Genomic DNA, 23,587 nt, shown 5'->3' on the forward strand with positions numbered 1-23,587 from the left:
TTAAGCTATCAAAGGGTACCTAATTTTATTCAAAGCAGTCCCAGAAATATGAAAGAAATATATTTTAGTGCACTCAGAGATATCATGAACTAGTAATAGTAGAGTATCTTATAAACTATGAATGCATGAAACAAAATATGACTGCCAGATGAATTAGAGTAGAAAGTTAAGAGCTCAAGAAAAGGTTGTCTGCCCTCAACAAATTCTTCACCTTCTGATTTTTACCTTCATAGCTGAGTATACAATGCAGGGCACCTGTGTCCTTTATCTTAAATCATCCAATGGAAATAATTTAATATTCTCAGTAGTCCAGCTTAATTTTTCATGAGAATTCAGTCTGTATACTCATCCAGGATTGTGAACAGGATGTACAAGAAGAGAGATGCATAAAATATTCTGAAGGAATAGGATCTTGAAAATAAATCATAGATTTGAATTTGATTTTGCCACCTCTTGCTGTTTGACCTTTATTCCCTTCACTCTGGCTCCTGTGAACTTTCTGGTACTACGGATATTGCTAAGGTTCTCATCTTTTAATAATCTCTTTCTTCCTATTTCTTATTCATTATTTAATACCGTTTGACACAATGACCTTTCTCATTTATCTTTTTGTTCCTTAACCTCTTGCTTCTTTGGTACTCCTTGTATCTCAGCCCATACTGTTCCTCTGCTTTTTTGCCAAGTGTATATTTCACCCACATCACCCACACAATTGATTTTAGCCTACTAATTCAAGTCCCCTTTATCTTAAGTGAAATATCCAGAGAAGAAAGAACTCTAGTACACAGATAAATTTGCTATAAATGTCTCTTATTTATTATTGGACTCTGTCTTTAAGGATTATGACAGTTACAGGAAAATATTTTAAATCTTAGATGTACATAAAACATTTCTTTCTCATAGTTCTAAGGAATAGAAAGTCTAAGGCCAAAGTGAGAATCCAGTCATAGCAGATACCTTCAGTTGCTATTTTTTCACCTAACAGAAGGGCAAATTGGATGTTGTGATCCCCACTTGCAAAAGTGCTTGTCTTAGTTAGGGTTGCATTGCTGTAAAGACACACCATGACCAGGGCAACTCTTATAAAGGAAAATATTAAATTAGGCCTGGCTTTCCATTTCAGAGGTTCAGTCCATTATCATCGTGATGAGAAGTATAGCATTGTGCAGGCAGACTTGATCGTGATGAGAAGTATAGCATTGTGCAGGCAGACTTGATGCTGAAGAGTCAAGAGTTTTACATCTTGATCTGAAGGCAGCCAGATGGAGAGTCTCTTCCTCAGTGGGCAGAACTTGAGCCAAGGAGACTTCAAAGCCTGCCTATACAACGAAGCACTTCCTCTAACAAGGCCATGCCCCCTAATAGTGCCACTCCCTACAGGTCAGGCATAGTCAAACCACCATTGTTCATTCAGTTTATTCTCAAGAGCTCTGTGATGACAGACTCAAAGTAGCACAACCAAGCACTGTTGAACTGGGCAGAGAGTCTAACATAAATATTTATGGGAGCATGGTTCTTCAATAACAGTGAACTCTTTACTGGGTTAGTAGAGCTCATTATATGATATATCATCTAACAAGCTTAGCATCTAAGAGTATCATTTGACGTTGGTTCTTTCTATGAATTTCTGGTAACACCAAGAGCTTCTTCAATGATAATACCACTAGAATAAAATATAATGAGTTTATTTTTTCAAACACTTACATAGTTATAGAAACCAGGGGCAACATGGTGGATGATTAGAAAGAAATATATGCAGCAATTGAAGAAAAGTATTTTCTGGCCCAATTCATGAAAGAATTAGCTCACCTGAGTACTTGTAAGAAAGTATCATGACAACAATAAAACTCTTTTGCATATTAATTTTGTAAGAAAAGAAAGTAGACATGTTACTGTTTGAAACTGCAACTGTATTTCTTTTTTAGATTGTGTGTGTGTGTATGTACGTGTGTGTGTGTGTGTGTATGTGTGTGTGTATGTGTGTGTGTGTACATGTGTGTGTGTGCATGTGTATGAATGACTGTGGGCAGGAGGCCAGAAAGGAACATTGGATTTCTTGAAGCTGGATTGCAGGCCTTGGTGATATGAGTGCTAACATACAAACTCCAGTGCTCTAATATAACATTGTGCCTTCTTAATGCAGAGACACTTCCCCGGCCCTATTTGTTTAGTTGGTTCTCTTTATTTATATATTTATTTTTCTTCTTTCATCTTCTTTTACAGTCCAGATTTTATACCGTTCCTAGTCCACCCTCTAACTGTTCTACATCCCATACGCCCCACCCCCCACTCCTGTCTCCAAGAGCACATCCTCCCCAGCACCACCAGACCTCCTCACTCTCTGGAGCCCCAAGTGTCTTAAGGGTTAGATGCAGCTTCTCTGACTGAGTCCAGACCCAAGAGTCCTCTGATGTATATGTGTTGAGGGCCTTATATTAGCTGGTGTATGCAGTCTGTTTTATGACTCAATGTCTGAAAAATCCCAGGGATCCAGGTTAATAGAGACTGCTGGTCTTCCTATGAGGTCACCCTCCTTCTCAGCTTCCTCCAGCTATTCCCTAATTCAACCACAGGGATCAGCAGCTTCTGTCCATTGGTTGGGTGCAAATATCTGCATCTGACTCTTTCAGCTGCTTGTTGGATCTTTCAGAGGGCAGTCATGATAGGTCCCTTTTTGTGAGTGTTCCATAGCCTCTGTAATAGTGTCAGGCCTTGAGGCCTCCCTCTGATCAGGATCTCAGTTTGGGCCTCTCACTAGACTTCCTTTTCCTCAGGCTCAATTATTGTTCCTGTCGTTTTTCAGACAGGAACAATTTTGAGTCAAAGTTTTTGTCTGTGTGATGGCAACTCTATCCCTCCACTTGATGTCCTGTGTGTTTTACTGGGGGTCTGTGACGATTTCATAAATGAAAATGTGAACTTAAATCATTTCTGCTCCCTTTCTCTTATTTGACTCTTCCCGCACTTCCCACATTCATACATATTCCTATAAAATTCAAATTTCTTATATCCTTACTTTTGTATAATCCTCTGAGGATTATTAGTGTTGCCTAAATGCACATAGACGTAGAGCTGGGTCTTCCACCAGAGCAAGTGCAGTCATATCACTTAAGAAAACTGATTCTTCCTCTCACAGTGGCTATCAACTGCAAATAGGTTCACATTGAGACTCCAATCCATGCTAGAATATTGATTGGCTTGATCTTATGGAGGCAAACACAGCTGCTGTGAGTTCATGAGTATGTTTACAGTTGAATCAAGTTCAGGAGCCAAATTTGGGGGAGAGATAATAAGAGAGGGGGGATTTAAAATTTAAAATGATGGGACTCCTAATGAGGATCAGCAGAGTATTTTTTAAGTTTGATAGTAAAAGTATCTTCTAAGAGCAGAGGCTGAGCTAAGCAGTAAAAACAAAACAAAACAAAAACAAAAACAAAACAAAACAAAACAAAAAAAAAACAAAAAACCAACAGCTACACCACACTCCTTAGACAACTTTGGGCAAACTTGCCTTAAAATGTAATGTGGTAAATACATTTTTAATAATTCAATTCAATTGCAACCCTTAGGATTGTAACCACTAACATGAAGGTTCATCTGAGAACTTCCTTTCTATACTGTGTGCCATGACAATACTTTATACTTCACAATACAACATTCTTGATTTTTTTAATATTCAAGAATTTAGTGCTCATACAAAAGCACCCATAAATTCTTCCTGTACATTCTTTTAAAAATTAATAGGTACATAGTAGATATTTATCAAGTGCAGCAGCATTTTGATGTGTGTACACCATGGAATGACAAAAGCAAGCTAATTGTATGTAGCTTTTCATACTAGGGTAAGATCCTTTACCAACCATTCCAGTTTTGTTTTCTGACATGTGGCAGTCTGAACCCAGGACCTCTTGCTTGGTAGGCTCTCTGCTCCTGAGCTACCTCGCTAGTTCCACTCAGCATGATTCAAGATTGCTATAGGCACAATGTTGTACAATAAATCTCTTTAATTCCTCCCAGCTACTGAAATATTGTCTCACATACTTTTAAAGAAATATTAGCACACTGTGCATAATAAACATCTTGCATTTCCATTTAAAATACATTTTAGAAATCTAACTGGTTATTAGTAGGAATAGGAACAGTATTCACTTAATAACAATTAGATTACAGGTACTCTGAAGAGTTGTATTATCTCAATGCTCAAGCAACACAATAAACAATCTCTAAAATACTACAGCATGGTAGTTGCTGGTTTGAGAAACCATTATGGTTGAGAAACTATTATTGTTTTTAGTTTATACTGCTTTATGGTTGAGAAACTATTATTGTTTTTAGTTTATACTGCTTTTTCTAGTTGCTGTTTTCTTAGATCTTTTGTTTTATTTGCTTTCAAATTAATTTTGCAGGGTTAAAGAGATGGATCTGTGAACAATAGCGGTTGCTATATAATTAGTGGGACCAGAATTAGAACCTCAGCATTCACACACAAGCCATGTGTGACCCACCAGTGGCCCGGGATAGAGCAGAATTCTAGGAGCTTCCTGGCCACTGGCATAGCACAGGTTCAGAGACAGATCCTTACTTCCAGCAATAGGTATATAGTGACAGAAAAGGACAACATTATTGATCTGTGGCCTTCTTAAGCACAAATAGCACTGCATACCTACCCAGACATAAACTCATACATCACATGCATATATAATGTAAAGAAAATATTTTCACAAGTAGATTCATCAATTTTTTACCACATTTTGACAAATCAGTTTGTGAAATCTTTTCCCTTCTCAGAGTTCATATACTAATTTTTCACATTTTTGTTTGTACTATTACCATTTTATTGAAACACAGGAATTTAAACTAGTGTAAATAGAGACATAGATTCACATAGGGTTATGTTCATTTTTTTTTTTTTAGTGACAAGCATCCAGCACAGTTTGTGAAAAATTCCCACTGTCCCGCAATAATGTAAAGCTCTATTTTTCAGTAACTTGACTTGAATGCACTCCATCTCTTCCTAGAGTTTCTGTGATTGACTCACCAGAGTTCTCAGAGTGGATCTTTTACTAATAAAGAGATGTAATACAAATAATGTTAAGTAATAATAAAGAATAAATTATGAACAGAATAAAAGTATTAGTTGGCTTAAATTGTTCTGAAAAAAAACTGTAGTTTTATTACTGTCTACAGTTGAATGAATGTTAAATTTCAAATCCTAAAGAGAAATACCAGAGCATTTGAGAATCTGCTTTGTCTCTCTTTCACTGCTAACAACTTTGTGGATGATCAATCAAAATTTTACCCAGAAACATACAGATAATTTCTTTAAATTGTATTTTGGAAGATGGATTTAAGACAGTCTCATGTATCCCAGACTGTCCTTGAGCTTTCTCTGTAGCTGAAATGACCATGAACTTTTTTTTGATCGTCTACTTTCTACCTCTTGAGTGCTAAGATTACAGGTTTAGTTTACCATACTGATTTATATTGTGGTGGGAACTGAAACATGACTTCATAAATTTTTATTTTTATTAATTTTTGCATTCAATATATTTTATCATATTCCTTTTTAATTAACTGATTATATTATTTATTTATAAATCCCCCCTTCTTCCCTTTCCTTCACAAACTCCCCATCATATTTTTACCCCTTTACCTCTTCCGAGATTCTTTCTACATTTTTACCCATCCAACTGCATGTTTTCTCTCTCTTTCTCTCAAAAAAACAGCTAAAAGTTTGTCTATATTTCTCTTTTTTATTAATTTTAAAGTTTACAAAATAATTAATTATGATATCTCATATGCACTTACATTGTATGCTACACATATGCACACCCCTAGAGCTCTGCTTCATTTTTTCCATCTCCCACACCCATCAATCTTCTCCTTTTTCAATTATCATTTGAGAGAAAGGTTAATATTTCAAAATCTTGACTTCAAAAGGAGGTGCATTTTTTACTTAGAAAAAAGAAAGAATAACACTGGCTACAGTTTGATGATGGGGAACTTTCTCCAGGAAATCTGTCTTTCATACTTTTTATGCTAAAGCTATTTCTCTCCTTAAGGTAACTACAAAAAACAGGAATGAATTTGTGTCATTTGGAATGTAGGTTCCTATAAACACACAGTCACACATACTCTTGATATTACTTATTAGGACATAACAGAAATGAAACTGATGGTTGTAATTTTGAGTCATTTTAGAAGGTCTGAGACATAGAGAACATCTCAGAAATGTCAGAATATTGCATCTAAAAACTATCCATGTAGGGAAATCTCTGAACTAGATTCTGATCATGCTATCATATCCTGATAACCTAGCACACACTACAAGTCGCCACATCATAATTTTCTATAAATTCCAAAAGACAAAGTCATTCTATTCAATGTGGTAAAAGACTCAAAGGAAGGAACCCTAAATGAAATCCCTATAATGGGGAGAGGAAACTAGTAGAGCCCACCTCCATCAGAAAGAAAGTGCATCAAGTGAGAGATGGGATTGCCATCCCACAGTCAAAAACTCTGACCCAGAATTGTTCCCATCTGAAAGAGTTGCAAGAACAAAAATTGGGAAAACTGAAGGAAAAGGAGGTTCAAATTGTCATCCAGCTCAAGGGGAGGCCCCAAGGCCTGACACTATTACTGAGCCTATGGTGTGCTCACAAAAAGGGACCTAGCATGACTGCCCTCCAAAAGGCCCAACAAATAGCTGAAAGAGTCAGATGCAGATATTTACACCCAACCAATGGACAGAAGCTCGTGACCCCTGTGGTTGAATTAGAAAATAATTGGAAGAAGCTGAGGAGTCGGGTGACTGCGTAGAAAGACCAGCCAGCAGTCTCAACGAACTTGGACCCCCAAAATGTCTCAGATACTAGAACACCAACCAGGCAGCATATACCAGGTGATATGAGGTCCCCAAAACATAAACATCAGATGATTGTCGGGTCTGGAGTCAATTAGAGAAGATGCACCTAATGCTCAAGAGACTGGAGGCCCCAGGGAGTAGGGCGGTCTGGGGGAGTGGATGGTGGAAGGGTTGGGGACATCTTCATGGAGATGGGGTTGTGGGTGGGGGTTGGAGTGAAAATATGGGATGTGGAACAGTCAGAGGGAGGACCAAGAAGGGATATTAAATCTGCTGTAAAAAAAATGAAATAAAATTTAATAAAATAAAATAAAATAAAATAATTTCTAAAGCCAAATAATGTAGGTTGGAAAAAATATATACCTATAATTGTAGCTTGGAGTTAGGCCAATATATACCATCCATGTATTCACCTTTTCACCAAATAAGTGCATTCACTGAATGTCTTTAATTTAATGTCAAGTTTATGGTCACAGAATCAGGATGTTCCAATGCAATGAGCATCCTTGCTTGAACTCTTCCCATGTTAAGGAAATAGTATGTTCAGATAAACAAGTTGAGTCTCCTAACATTCAAATGAATCACATGGGACATTGTTAAGAAACAGATTACTATAGAGGACCTAAATAATTTTTCAGTGGTATGTGATTTGCTTTAATGGGGTATTCGTTTGAAAAGCAAGTTAAAAGACATCTATGTTATTCATCCCTTTTTTCTTGTTCTGTCCTGTAGTATTGGCTTTCTACCATGACTCTGTTTAAATAGATAAGAAAAAGTCTACATTTCTATTCCCTATCCTCCCTCAGACAGCACATGTTAAGGTACGGAGCCTTAAATTGCTCAAGTTAACATGACTGACAAAAACAATAGGCATGAGCCCATCATGTGGGAATATGAACCTTCACCTTGGTTGATATAATCCCTGTAAAGGAGTAGTTTCTTGCAGTTTCTTTAGTTTTTATAATACATTCAAATGTCTTGTTCCAGGTTCAAAGGAAGTGAATGGTAGCTATGTTTAAGACTAGGAAAACCCTTCTGTAAACATTCACAGTCCCCCACTGGGCAGAATTATGTCTCAGGAAGTGGGCAGCCATTAGCACTTCAAATCCCAGTGACTGAGTATGAAATAACAATCTGTGTCTTCATAATCTCATTTCCTGAGGCTAATAAGCAGTGTTCTGTGCTTAACAATGAACAAACCCTCCACCTCAAACATGATGTGTCCAGGACTTAGCAACAGTTTTTCTATGGGTTTTGTATTTCTGCATGAATTCCCCTGCATCAACAAAGATAGCTCATTTGTTTCACTTTGTGAAAACTCTTCATTTTTCCCCAAGACTTTTCTATTTCACACTGTGTGAATTTTATTAAGATTGCTTTCACAAAAACTAAGTACTGGTTGGATGGGGCCCAGAGGGATGGCAATCACAGTCTGGGCAATGTCAGAAGTCTTTGAAGACATTTCCTTGCTACTAAAATTCCCTTGGAGAGTCCCAGAAGAATCAAAGTTGTCCAATAGTTTGGCCTCGTGAATATTTTGACATTTTCACCTGCAAATCTATGAATGACAATACATAAAAGCCAGCAGCATGAAAACCTAGCCAATATTTATATCAGAGTATGAATAACACATGAATATAGGGACTCTTCAGTTATGGTTAAAACTGGGCTATAATACCAAATAAAATAAGACTTTATGTTATAATTAACATGTACTAATAAAACTGATCTGTAAATTTGTCTTATCAAGTGATTGTGATTGAGTAATTGAAAATGAACTCATTTTGATATCTCTGCAATCATTTCTAGCAAGAAGTTAAATATTGTTATATGTGTAACCTATAGTACTACAACATTATACTTCTTCTTAATAGTATATCATAATAGCATAACTATTTATATCTTACAATCATATATCAAACCAGTCATTTCTCTAGGGTAGACATTTATTTAATTACCTCTAAGCTTTACTTATTATTAGTTCCAAACTTTGTGATGAAAGTACCTAATAATTTTTAACTCTCTGGGTGTACTAAGCAGCATTGAAAACTGTTTCTTTACCAACTCTTTAACCTTTAAGACTGTATGAAGTGGTTTGAGTATATCTATTTTGGAAATATATCAAACAGAGACAGTCAGAGAGCATCTTGTCTAAATTTACACCCCTTTTTGGTAGAAACTACATTAAAACCAAAAATTCTTACATTCAAATGCAGAATGTATGACTGAAATTAAAATTCTTGTTCTTTGATCAAAGGTTAAAGCATTTGGTAGCTATTTTTGATAGTATGGAGACCTCATCATTTAGACACTGAGCATACCATTTTTAATGATTAAGTATTAAAAACTCAAATACACATGGATTTTCCCCTTTAGTTCCCCCGCATGGACAACTTAGAGATGCATGTATTGGATGGGTTTTCCAAGAAGGAAATAGCATGGAGGAGGAAACCTGAGGGTAAGGGCGTCTTTGATATGAAATCTTTTGATACAGTTGAATCCACAACGACTAATCTCTTTATCTCTCTTTTTGTTTCACAGAATGTGTGACACAGGAGAAGGACTATTCACTTTTCAAACAAGGGAGGGAGAAATGATCTATCAGAAGGTTCATTCTGCAACACTGGCTATAGCCGAGCAACATGAAAGATTAATGCTAGAAATGGAGCAGAAGGCCCGGGTAAGGATCTATTTTATGTAACCTCATGATTGTGAATGAATATACTAGTCCATTTGTGTAATATATAGTGCCAACCCATGTTATGTCTCTGTTATCAAATCTGTGAAGTAAAATCTTAGCTCTGTAATACTATACATAGTTTAACACAAAATTATTTTTGCCTAGGACTTAGAAGCCCTGCTCTCCATTGAAATGTGTGTTATCTACTGCCTTGGTTACCCAGAGCAATGTTTATGGCTCACAGAATGAGGCTGGAGTTGAACTTTGTTTCTTATATTTGTTCCAGGCCTTGCAGATTATCATGGAGGAATTTTAAGTACATTTTCATGAAAAAGTCAAGAATCATTTCAGAATACTACAATTATTGGTCATAAAACACAGCATCCAAAATCATTGCCCAACATCACTGCTTACAGACTGTACTCCTAGCATATTATATCCCTAATATCCATTTAGCTGCTAGGCACATACACACCATCAATAAACACTTCATCTTATGATGGTAACAGAACATAGGCTGTTTTTGAATACTTACCTTCCAATATCTGTGAATAAAGCAGGTCATTGAGCCCAGATGTAGTGATAACTTATCATTCACACTCTTTCAAAGTTGTCTAACAATCTTGAGCCACTTTTTTATAAATAAAATATAATTCACTCAATCTGGGCCAGACCTGACGCAAGAGTCAGACAGTTATCCCTAAAGACTTAAAGATTATGGGTACCTGTACAATTTTAGATAGATATTCTAAAATTGGGGTGCATTCCCTCTCTAAGAGTTTATGATACTCAAATAATGGGCCTTGTGAGGCTCAACCATGGAATTCACCAATTCAAATGTAAGGAAATATTTTGATAAATTCACTATTAATTTTATAGGTATGTTTCTAAAAATTAATGCTAGTAAAATTAAAGTACGTCCTATCTTTTAATAGAACTTCCTATTAATGTACTTTTCTTAAATCAGTGTACCTGACTGTGATAACTTCTCAAGAATACTAAGTTTTAAAACTAAGGCAGAGATTTACCCTTTCTTTTTTTTTTAATTTATTGATATATTTATTTACATTTCAAATGATTTCCCCTTTTCTGGACCCCCACTCCCCGAAAGTCCCATCAGTCCCGTTCCCTCCCCCTGTTTTCCCACCCAACCCTTCCCACTTCCCTGTTCTGATTTTGCTCTATACTGCTACACTGAGTCTTTCCAGAACAAGGGGCCACTCCTCCGTTCTTCTTGTATCTCATTTGATGTGTGGATTATGTTTTGGGTATTCCAGTTTACCCTTTCTTTTTTAATATACCTCCTCAACACACTCAAAGCTCTCCAAAAAGAAAAAGGAAACAGCACTTCAATCCTCTGTATGATTGCTGTTTTCAATTTAAAATAATATAAAGTTATGGGTGAAAAGTAGGCAGAAGTACAAAATGAAGGTGAAAATAAAACCCTCTAAGATATAAAATATATACGCTAAAAAATAGAAAAATGACAGTGGTAATTTGTTATTGTTGTTTTGTTTTTATTTTTTCTTTTTAGTTTTCAAACTACTATCATGTGTTAATCATATTTAAATGCCTATGTGTTTTCATATGATGTAAAATACTTTCGAAGTATTAAGTAACCAAAGAATTTCACAGCAGGGGATGCCCTAAGCTTAACCTTATAGGCAAATTGAAAACATTTACTTCTTTTATTCTTTCTTTCTTTCTTTCTTTCTTTCTTTCTTTCTTTCTTTCTTTCTTTCTTTCACTCTTTCTTTCTTTCTTTATTTTTGTTATAAACCGTTTTAATTTTTTAATGTTTACCACATGGCTGCAACACTTATTTTATGATTATTATTTTTTTTGCTTGTCATTCTATAATTTATTTACATAAACAATGATGGGAACATTTTAGAACACAAACATTAATTCTTGCCATATGGTAACATGAGAAGCCAAATGGGAATGGTCTAGTAAATGAAGCCACTGATATGCATACAGGTAACAAAATTCCACATACAGGTGGCACAGCCAGCCAGGCAGGTTCCACCATCATCGTCTGTTGTTAAGAGTGGTTGTCACTGTTCAAGGTTTTTCCCCACTTTCTCCTCTAAAAGTTACAGTGTATCTGGTTTTATGTGGAGGTCCTTGATCCACTTGGTCTTGAGCATTGTACAAGGAGATAAGAATGGGTTGATTTGCATTTTTCTACATGCTGACTGACCATCAACCCAGTAACATTTGTTAAAAATGCTGCCTTTTTTTCCACTGGATATTTTTAGCTCCTTTGTCAAATATCAAGTTACCATAGGTGTGTGGATTCTTTCGCACTCTTCAACTCTATTCTATTGATCTTCCTGCCTGTCTCTGTAACAATACCATACAGTTTTTATCACTAGTTCTCTGTAATACAGCTTGAGGTGAGGAATGGTGATTCCCTCAGGTGTTCTTCTTCTTCTTTTTTTTTCTTCATTCGATATATTTTTTTATTTATATATCAAATGATTTCCTATTTTCTGGTCCCCTACTCCCCAAAAGTCACATGAGTCCCCTTCGCTCCCCCTATTCTCCCACCCACCCCTTCCCACATACCTATTCTGGTTTTACCTTATACTGCTACACTGAGTCTTTCTACAACCAAGGGCCACTCCTCCGTTCTTCTTGTAACTCATTTGATGTGTGGATTATGTTTTGGGTATTCCAGTTTTCCAGGCTAATATCCACTTATTAGTGAGTGCATACTATGATTGATCTTTTGAGACTGGTTTACCTCACTTAGTATGATGTTCTCCAGCTCCATCCATTTGCCTAAGAATTTCATGAACTCATTGTTTCTAATGGCTGAATAGTACTCCATTGTGTATATATACCACATTTTTTTGCATCCATTCTTCTGTTGAAGGATACCTGGGTTCTTTCCAGCTTCTGGCTGTTATACATAAGGCTGCTATGAACATAGTGGAGCATATATCTTTAAACATGCTGGGAAATGCTCTGGGTATATGCCCAGGAGTGGTATAGCAGGATCTTTCAGATGTGACATGCCCAGTTTTCTGAGGAACCGCCACACTGATTTCCAGAGTGGTTGTACCAATTTGCAACCCCACCAGCAGTGGAGGAGTGTTTCTCTTTCTCCACATCCTCGCCAACACCTGCTGTCACCTGAGTTTTTAATCTTAGCCATTCTGACTGGTGTAAGGTGAAATCTCAGGGTTGTTTTGAATTGCATTTCCCTGATGACTAATGAAGTTGAGCATTTTTTAAAGATGTTTCTCCGCCATCCAAAGTTCTTCAGGTGAGAATTCTTTAACTCTGTACCCCATTTTTAATAGGGTTATTTGGTTTTGTGGGGTCTAACTTCTTGAGTTCTTTGTATATATTGGATATTAGCCCTCTATCTGATATAGGGTTGGTGAAGATCTTTTTCCAATTTGTTGGTTGCCATTTTGTCCTATTGATGGTGTCCTTTGCTTTACAGAAACTTTGTAATTTTATGAGGTCGCATTTGTCAATTCTTGATCTTAAAGCATATGCTATTGGTGTTCTATTGAGGAACTTTCCCCCTGTACCGATGTCCTCAAGGGTCTTATCCAGTTTCTTTTCTATTAGCTTCTATAAGGGCTTTATGTGGAGGTCCTTTCTCCATTTGGAGTTGAGCTTAGTACAAGGAGACAAGGATGGATCAATTCGCATTCTTCTGCATGCTGACCTCCAGTTGAACCAGCACCATTTGCTGAAAAGGCTATTTTTTTTCCATTGGATGTTTTCAGCCTCTTTGTCGAGGATCAAGTGGCCATAGGTATGTGGGTTCATTTCTGGATCTTCAATCCTGTCACTGTACCAATACCATGCAGTTTTTAACACTATTGCTCTGTAGTATTGCTTGAGGTCAGGGATACTGATTCCCCCAGACTTTCTTTTGTTGCTGAGAATAGTTTTAGCTATCCTTGGTTTTTTGTTATTCCAGATGAATTTGATAATTGCTCTTTCTAACTCTGTGAAGAATTGAGTTGAGATTTTTGATAGGTATTGCTTTGAATCTGTATATTACTTTTGGCAAAATGGCCATTTTAACTATATTGATTCTACCGATCCATGAGCATGGGAGGTTTCCCATTTTTTGAGGTCTTCTTCCATTTCCTTCTTCAGAGTCTTGAAGTTCGTGTCATATGTTTGGTAAGAGTCACCCCAAGATACTTTATACTGTTTGTGGCTATTGTGAAGGGGGTCATTTCCCTATTTTCTTTCTCAGCCTGCTTATCCTTTGAGTATAGGAAGGACACTGATTTGCTTGAGTTGATTTTATAACCTGCCACTTTGCTGAAGTTGTTTATCAGCTGTAGGAGCTCTCTAGTGGAGTTTTTTGAGTCACTTAGGTAGACTATCATGTCGTCGGCAAATAATTATAGTTTGACTTCTTCCTTTCCAATATGTATCCCTTTGACCTCCTTATGTTGTCGAATTGCCCGAGCTAGTACCTCAAGTACAATATTGAAAAGATAAGGAGAAAGGGGGCAGCCTTGTCTGGTCCCTGATTTCAGTGGGATTGCTTCAAGTTTCTCTCCATTTAGTTTGATGCTGGCTACCTGTTTGCTGTATATTGCTTTTACTATGTTTAGGTATGGGCCTTGAATCCTGTTCTCTCCAAGACTTTAAGCATGAAAGGATGCTGAATTTTGTCAAGTGCTTTTTCAGCAACCAATGAAATGACCATGTGGTTTTTTTCTTTGAGTTCGTTAATGTAGTGGATTGCATTGACGGATTTCCGTATATTGAACCAACCCCGCATTCCGGGGATAAAGCCTACTTGATCATGGTGGATGATCGTTTTGATGTGTTCTTGGATTCGGTTGGCAAGAATTTTATTGAGTATTTTTGCATCGATGTTCATAAGGGAAATTGGTCTGAAGTTCTCTTTCTTTGTTGGATCTTTGTGTGGTTTTGGTATCAGCGTAATTGTAGCTTCGTAGAAGGAATTGGGTAGTGTTCCTTCTGTTTCTATTTTGTGGAATAGTTTGAAGAGTATTGGTGTTAACTCTTCTTTGAAGGTCTGATAGAATTCTGCACTGAAACCATTTGGTCCTGTGCTTTTTTTTTGGCTGGAAGACTTTCTATGACTCCTTCTATTTCTTTAGGCATTATGGGACTGTTTAGATGGTCTAGTTGGTCCTGATTTAATTTTGGTATTTGGTACCTGTCAAGGAAATTGTCCATTTCCTCCAGATTCTCCAGTTGTGTTGAGTACAGGCTCTTGTAGTAGGATCTGATGATTTTTTGGATTTCCTCAGTTTCTATTGTTATATCTCCCTTTTCTTTTCTAAGTTTGTTAATTTGGATACTTTCTCTGTGCCCTTTGGACAGTCTGGTTAAAGGTTTATCTATCTTGTTGATTTTCTCAAAGGACCAGCTCCTGGTTTTGTTGATTCTTTATATGGTTCTCTTTGTTTCTACTTGATTGATTTCGGCCCTGAGTTTGATGATTTCCTGCCTTCTACTCCTCCTGGGTGAAATAGCTTCTTTTTGTTCCAGGGCTTTCAGGTGTGTCATTAAGCTGGTAATGTATGCTCTCTCCATTTTCTTTTTGGAGGCACTCAGGGCTATAAGTTTTCCTCTTACTACTGCTTTCATTGTGTCCCATAGATTTGGGTATGTTGTGTCTTCATTTTCATTGTGTTCTAAAAAGTCTTTAATATCATTCTTTATTTCTTCCTTGATCAAGTTATCATTGAGTAGAATATTGTTCAGTTCCCATGTGTATGTGGGTTTTCTGTTGTTTTTGTTGCTATTGAAGACCACTTTTACTCCATAGTGATCTGATAGGAGGCATGGGATTAGTTCGATCTTCTTATATTTGTTGAGGTCTGTCTTGTGACCAATTATGAGGTCGATTTTGGAGAAGGTACCATGAGGTGCTGAGAAAAAGGTATATTCTTTTGCTTTAGGATAGAATGTTCTATATATATCTGTTAAATCTAGTTGGTCCAAAGCTTCAATTAGTTTCATTGTGTCCCTGTTTAGTTTCTGTTTTCCTGATCAGTCCATTGAGGAAAGTGCAGTGTTGAAGTCACCCACAATTATTGTGTTAGGTGCAGTGTGTGCTTTGAGTTTTAATAAAGTTTCTTTTACGAAAGAGGGTGCCCTTGCATTTGGAGCATAGATGTTCAGGATTGAGAGTTCTTCTTGTTGTATTTTTCCTTTGACCAGCAAGAAGTGTCCCTCAGAGTCTCTTTTGATGACTTTGGGTTGAAAGTCAATTTTATCTGATATTAAAATGGCTACTCCAGCTTGTTTCCTGAGACCATTTGCTTGTAAAATTGTCTTCCAGCCTTTTACTCTAACGTAGTGTTTGTCTTTGACCCTGAGGTGTGTTTCCTGTAAGCAGCAAAATGTAGGGTCCTATTTACATATCCAGTCAGTTAGTCTGTGTCTTTTTATTGGGGCATTAAGTCCATTGATGTTAAGAGATATTAAGGAATAGTGATTGTTGCTTCCTGTCATTTTTGACGTTGTTTTTTAAATTTCATTGCTTAACTTCTTTTGGGTTTGATGAAAGGTTACTTACTATCTTGCTTTTTCCAGGGTGAAGTTTCCCTCCTTGTATTGGTGTTTTCCTCCTATTATCCTTTGTAGGACTGGGTTTGTGGATAGATATTGGGTAAACTTGGTTTTGTCATGGAATATCTTAGTTTCTCCATCTATGGTGATTGAGAGTTTTGCTGGATATAGTAGTTTTGGCTGGCATTTGTGTTCTCTTAGAGTCTGCATGTGATCTGCCCAGGACCTTCTAGCCTTCATAGTCTCAGGTGAAAAGTCTGCTGTGATTCTGATAGGTCTTCCTTTATATGTTACTTGGCCTTTTTCTCTTACTGCCTTTAATATTCTTTCTTTGTTTAGAACATTTGGTGTTCTGATTATTATGTGACTGGAAGTATTTCTGTTCTGGTCCAGTCTGTTTGGAGTTCTGTAGGCTTCTTGTATATTCATGGGCATCTCTCTCTTTAGGTTAGGGAAGTTTTCTTCCATAATTTTATTGAAGATATTTTCTGGCCCTTTAAGTTGTAAATCTTCACTCTCATCTATGCCTATAATCCTTAGGTTTGGTCTTCTTATTGTGTCCTGGATTTCCTGGATATTTTGGGTTACAAGCTTTTTGCATTTTGCATTTTCTTTAACTGTTGAGTCCATGGTTTCTATGGAATCTTTAGCCTCTGAGATTCTTTCTTCTATCTCTTGTATTCTGTTGTTGATATTTGCATCTCGGTCCCCTGATTTCTTCCCAAGGCTTTCTATATCCAAAGTTGTCTCCCTTTGAGTTTTCTTAGTTGTTTCTACTTCTGATTTTAGATCCTGGATGGTTTTGCTTAGCTCCTTCACTTGCTTGTTTGTGCTTTCCTGTAATTCCTTAAGAGATTTTTGTGTTTCCTCTTTCATGACCTCAGCCTGTTGACCAAAGTTCTCCTGTATTTCTTTAAGTGTTTTTTGCGTTTCCTCATTATTGGCTTTTGTATTCTCCTGGATTTCTTTCAATGATTTTTGTGTTTTCCTTGCAAGGGCTTCTAACTTTTGATCCATTTTCTCCTGACTTTCTTTAAGTATGTCCTTTATGTGTTCCTGTACCAGCATCATGACCAGTGATTTTAAGTCCAAATCTTGTTTTACTGGTGTGATGGGGTATCCAGGACATGCTGGTAGAGGAGAATTGGGTTCAGATGTTGCCATATTGCCTTGATTTCTGTTAGTGACATTCCTGTGTTTGCCTTTTGTCATCTAGTTCTCACTCTTGTTAGTTGGTCTTGTCAATGCTGGACTCACCAGTGCAAGCTGCCCCTTCCCAGGTGGCCTATGGTGCACAGCTTACCTCCTGCACTGCCTGGAGACAGGGTGCTGTTGCCCAGGCTGTTCAGATCCCGAAGCAGACACCTGAAGGCTCCCGCTGGGGCCTGCTGGATTCACAGGAGCACACCAACTTCTCCCCGCTGGCCGCCTGGAAGCCCCTCTTGCCTCTTGCAGGACCTGGAGATGTGGTGTTGCCGCCCAGGCTGATCTGGATCTGGAAGCGGAGAGAGCTGAGAAGAGGGCTCCCACCAGAGGCCTCAGTACTGGTACCCAAGCTCTGGGCCACAGGAGCAAGCTGTGCTGCGAGCTCTCAGACTGCCTCTGGGTGCACACCGGGTCTCCTGTACTTCCTGAAGACCAAGTGCTGTGGCCCTGGCAATTCAGATCCCAAAGCAGGCACCCGAAGGCTCCCGCTGGGGCCCTGCTGGATTCACAGGAGCACACCGACTTCTCCCTGCTGGCCGCCCGGAAGCCCCTCTTGCCTCTTGCAGTGGCTATCTTTTCCTATTGGATGTTTTCAGCCCCTTTGTCGAGTATCAAGTGGCCATAGGTGTGCGGGTTCATTTCTGGATCTTCAATCCTGTTTCATTGATCCACCTGCCTGTCACTATACCAATACAATGCAGTTTTTAACACTATTGCTGGGTAGTATTATTTGAGGTCAGGGATACTGGTACCCCCAGAATTTCTTTTGTTGCTGAGAATAGTTTTAGCTATCCTGGGTTTTTTGTTATTCCAGATGAATTTGAGAATTGCTCTTTCTAACTCTATGAAGAATTGTGTTGGGATTTTGATGGGTATTGCGTTGAATTTGTATATTGCTTTTGGCAAAATGGCCATTTTAACTATATTAATCCTGCTGATCCATGAGCATGGGAGGTTTTTCCATTTTTTGAGGTCTTCTTCCATTTCCTTCTTCAGAGTCTTGAAGTTCTTGTCATACAGATCTTTCACATGTTTGGTAAGAGTCACCCCACGGTACTTTATACTGTTTGTGGCTATTGTGAAGGGGGTCAGTTCGCTAATTTCTTTCTCAGCCTACTTATCCTTTGAGTATAGGAAGGCTACTGATTTGCTTGAGTTGATTTTATAGCCAGCCACTTTGATGAAGTTGTTTATCAGCTATAGGAGTTCTCTAATGGAGTTTTTTGGGTCACTTAGGTAGACTATCATATTATCTGCAAATAATTATAGTTTGACTTCTTCCTTTCCAATTTGTATCCCTTTGACCTCCTTATGTTGTCTAATTGCCCGAGCTATTACCTCAAGTACCATATTGAAAAGATAAGGAGAAAGAGGGCAGTACTGTCTAGTCCCTGATTTTAGTGGGATTGCTTCAAGTTTCTCTCCATTTAGTTTGATGCTGGCTACCAGTTTGCTGTATCTTGCTTTTACTATGTTTAGGTATGGGCCTTGCATTCCTGTTCTTTCCAAGACTTTAAGCATGAAAGGATGCTGAATTTTGTCAAATGCTTTTTCAGTATCCAATGAAATGACCATGTGGTTTGTATTTTCTTTGAGTTTGTTTATGTAGTGGATTGCATTGATGGATTTCCGTATATTAAACCAACCCTGCATTCCCGGGATAAATCCTACTTGATCATGGTGGATAATCATTTTGATGTGTTCTTGGATTCGGTTGGCAAGAATTTTATTGAGTATTTTTGCATCGATGTTCATAAGGGAAATTGGTCTGAAGTTCTTTCTTTGTTTGATCTTTGTGTGGTTTTGGTATCAGCATAATTGTGGCTTCATAGAACGAGTTGGGTAGTGTTTCTTCTGTTTTTATTTTGTGGAATAGTTTGAAGAGTATTGGTGTTAGGTCTTCCTTGAAGGCCTGATAGAATTCTGCACTGAAACCATCTGGTCCTGTGCTTTTTTTGGTTGGAAGGCTTTCTTTGACCCCTTCCATTTCTTTAGGGGTTATGGGACTGCTTAGATCATCTATTTGGTCCTGTTTTAATTTTGGTATTTGGTATCCATCTAGGAAATTGTCCATTTCCTCCAGATTCTCCAGTTGTGTTGAGTATAGGCTTTTGTAGTAGGATCTGATGATTTTTTAATTTCCTCAGTTTCTGTTGTTATATCCCCCTTTTCATTTCTAATTTTGTTAATTGGGAGACTTTCTCTGTGCCCTTTGGTCAGTCTGGCTAAGGGTCTATCTATCTTGTAGATTTTCTCAAAAAAACAGCTCCTGGATTCGTTGATTCTTTGTATGGTTCTCTTTGTTTCCACTTGACTGATTTCAGCACTGAGTTTGATGATTTCCTGTCTTCTACTCCTCCTGGGTGAATTGGCTTCTTTTTGTTCCAGGACTTTCAGGTGTGTCGTTAAGCTGCTAGTGTATGCACTCTCCATTTTCTTTTTGGAGGCACTCAGGGCTATGAGTTTTCCTTTTAGTACTGCTATTATTGTGTCCCAAAGATTTGGGTATGTTGTGCCTTCATTTTCATTAAATTCTAAAAAGTCTCTGATTTCTTTCTTTATTTCTTCTTTAGCCAAGGTGTCATTGAGTAGATTATTGTTCAGCCTCCATGTGTTTGTGGGCTTTTTGTTGGTTTTGTTGCCATTGAAGACCACTCTTACTCCATAGTGATCTGATAGGAGGCATGGGATTAGTTCGATCTTTTTATACTTGTTGAGGTCTGTCTTGTGACCAATTACATGGTCAATTTTGGAGAAGGTACCATGAGGTGCTGAAAAAAGTTATATCCTATTGTTTTAGGGTGAAATGTTCTATAAATATCAGCAAGTCCAGTTGGCCCAAAGCTTCAATTAGTTTTATTGTGTCCCTGTTTAGTTTCTGTTTTCCTGATCCGTCCGTTGAGGAGAGTACAGTGTTGAAGTCACCCACAATTATTGTGTTAGGTGCAATGTGTGCATTGAGCTTTAGTAAAGATTCTTTTATGAATGAGGTTGCCCTTGCATTTGGCACATAGATGATCAGAATTGAAAGTTATTCTTGGTCGATTTTCCCTTTGACCAGCAAGAAGTGTCCTTCAGTGTATCTTTTGATGACTTTAGGTTGAAAGTCAATTTTATCTGATATTAGAATGGCTACTCCAGGTCGTTTCCTAAGACCATTGGCTTGTAAAATGGTCTACCAGGCTTTTACTCTAAGGTAGTTTTTGTCTTTGACATTGAGGTATGTTTCTTGTATGCAGCAAAATGTAGGGTCCTGTTTCCTTATCCAGTCTGTTAGTCTATGTCTTTTTATTGGGAAATTGATTCCATTGATGTTAAGAGATATTAAGGAATAGTGATTATTACTTCCTGTCATTTTCGATGTTATTTTTATATTTGAGTGGTTATCTTCTTTTAGGTTTGATGAAAGAAGGTAACTATCTTGATTTTTCCAAGGTGTCATTTTATTCATTGTATTGGAGTTTTCCTCCTATTATTCTTTGTAGAACTGGGTTTCTAGAAAGATATTGTGTAAATTTGGTTTTGTCATGGAATATCTTGGTTTCTCCATCTATTGTGATTGAGAGTTTTGCTGGGTATAGTATTCTTAGCTGACATTTGTGTTCTATTAGAGTCTGCATGAGATCTGCCCAGGATCTTTTAGCTTTCATGGTCTCTGGTGAGAAGTCTGGTGTGATTCTGATAGGTCTTCCTTAATATGTTACTTGGCCTTTTTCTCTTACTGCCTTTAATATTCTTTCTTTGTTTAGTACATTTGGGGTTTTGATTATTATATGACGGGAGATATTTCTGCTCAGGTCCAGTTTGTTTGGAGTTCTGTAGGCTTCTTGTATATTCTCTCTCTTTAAGTTGGGAAAGTTTTCTTCCATAATTTTGTTAAAGATATTTGCTGGCCGGTTCAGCTGTAAATCTTCACTCTCATCTATACCTATAATCCTTAGGTTTGGTCTTCTTATTGTGTCCTGGATTGCCTGGATGTTCTGGGATATAAGCTTTTTGCATTTTGCATTTTCTTTGACTGTTGAGTCAATGGTTTCTATGGTATCTTCGGCATCTGAGATTCTTTCTTCCATCTCTTGTATTCTGTTGTTGATATTTCCATTTATGGCCCCTGATTTCTTCTCAAGGTTTTCTATCTCCAAAGTTGTCTCCCTTTGTGATTTCTTAGTTGTTTCTACTTCTGATTTTAGATCCTGGATGGTTTTGCTTAGCTCCTTCACTTGCTTGTTTGTGTTTTCCTGTAATTCTTTTATTTTTTTATTTTTTTATTTTTATTTACATTGCAAATGATTTCCCTTTTTCTGGGTCCCCACTCCCTGCAAGTCCCATAAGCCCTCTTCCTTCCCCCTATTCTTCCATCCACCTCTTCCCACTTCCCTGTTCTGGATTTCCCCTATACTCTTGCACTGAGTCTTTCCAGAACCAGGGGCCACTCCTCCATTTTTCTTGGACATCATTTAATATGTGGATTATGTGCTGGGTATTCAAAGTTTCTGGGCTAATATCCACTTATCAGTGAGTGCATACCATAATTGATGTTTTGAGACTGGGTTACCTCACTTAGTATGATGTTCTCCAGCTCCATCCATTTGTCTAAGAATTTCATGAGTTCATTGTTTCTAATGGCTGAATAGTACTCCATTGGGTAAATATACCACATTTTTTGTATCCATTCTTCTGTTGAAGGACACCTAGGTTCTTTCCAGCTTCTGGTTACTACAAATAGGGCTTCTATGAATATAGTTGAGCATGTGTCCTTATTGCATGCTGAAGAATCCTCTGGATATATGCCCAGTAGTGGTATAACAGGGTCCTCAGGAAGTGACATGCCCAGTTTTCTGAGGAACCACCAGACTGATTTCCAAATTGGTTACACCATGTTGCAATCCCACCAGCAATGGAGGAGTGTTCCTCTTTCTCCACATCCTCGCCAACACCTGCTGTCTCCTGAGTTTTGGACCTTAGCCATTCTGACTCTTGTGAGGTGAAATCTCAGGGTTGTTTTGATTTGCATTTCCCTAATGATTAATGATGTTGAACATTTCTCATGGTGTTTCTCATATCTCCAAAGTTCTTCATGTGAAAATTCTTTGTTTAGCTCCGTACCCCACTTTTTAATGGGGTTATTTGGTTCTCTGGGTTCTACTTTCTTGAGTTCTTTCTATATATTAGATATTAGCCCTCTGTCGGATATAGGGTTGGTGAAGATCCTTTCTCAGTCTGTTGGTTGATGTTTTGTCCTTTTGACAGTGTCCTTTGCCTTACAGAAACTTTCTAGCTTTATGGGGTCCCATTTGTCAATTCTTGATCTTAGAGCATAAACTATTGGTGTTCTATTCAGGAACTTTTCCCCTGTGCCCATGTCCTCCAGGGTTTTCCCCAGTTTCTTTTCAATTAGTTTCAGTGTGTCAGGTTTTATATGGAGGTCCTTGATACATTTGGAGTTGAGCTTGGTACAAGGAGATAAGAATGGATCGATGCGCATTCTTCTGCATGCTGACCTCCAATTGAACCAGCACCATTTGTTGAAAAGACTATCTTTTTTCCACTGGATGCTTTCAGCTCCTTTGTCGAAGACCAAGTGACCATAGGTGTATTGGTTCATTTCTGGGTCTTCAATCCTATTCCATTGAACCAATACCATGCAGTTTTTATCACTATTGCTCTGTAGTAGAGTTTAAAGTCTGGGATATTGAATTCCCCTGAAGTTCTTTTACTCTTGAGAATAGTTTTAGCTATCCTGGGTTTTTTGTTATTCCAGATGAATTTGGGAATTGCTCTTTCTAGCTCTATGAAGAACTGGGTTGGGATTTTTATGGGAATAGCATTGAATCTGTAGATTGCCTTTGGCAAGATGGCCATTTTAACTATATTAATCCTGCCAATCCACGAGCATGGAAGGTTTTTCTATTTTCTGAGATCTTCTTCGATTTTCTTCTTCAGAGATCTGAAGTTCTTGTCATATAGGTCTTTCACTTGTTTGGTTAGAGTTACCCCAAGATACTTTATGCTGTTTGTAGCTATTGTGAAGGGGGTCATTTCCCTAATTTCTTTCTCAGTCTGCTTATCCTTTGAATATATAAAGGCTACTGATTTGCTTGCGTTGATTTTGTAGCCAGCCACTTTGGTGAAGTTGTTTATCAGCTGTAGGAGTTCTCTAGTAGAGTTTTTAGGGTTACTTAAGTATACAATCATATCATCTTCAAATAGTGATAGTTTGACTTCTTCCTTTCCAATTTGTATCCCATTGACTTCCTTCTGTTGTCTAATTGCTCTAGCTAGGACTTCAAGAACTATATTGA

At 37.7% G+C, this 23,587-nt stretch overlaps 1 protein-coding gene across 1 annotated transcript in view; it reads left to right on the forward strand.

The window, feature by feature from the left end:
- Positions 1-23,587, forward strand: part of Dok6 (docking protein 6) — a 564,609-nt gene that overhangs the window by 412,121 nt on the left and 128,901 nt on the right. Inside the window, exon 6 of the mRNA XM_052155464.1 lies at positions 9,407-9,545. Within this exon, the coding sequence (XP_052011424.1) occupies positions 9,407-9,545 (139 nt within the window). The remainder of the gene's footprint in view (positions 1-9,406; positions 9,546-23,587) is intronic.

Source organism: Apodemus sylvaticus, chromosome 13 (assembly GCF_947179515.1).
Source record: "Apodemus sylvaticus chromosome 13, mApoSyl1.1, whole genome shotgun sequence".
Lineage (NCBI taxonomy): Eukaryota > Metazoa > Chordata > Mammalia > Rodentia > Muridae > Apodemus > Apodemus sylvaticus.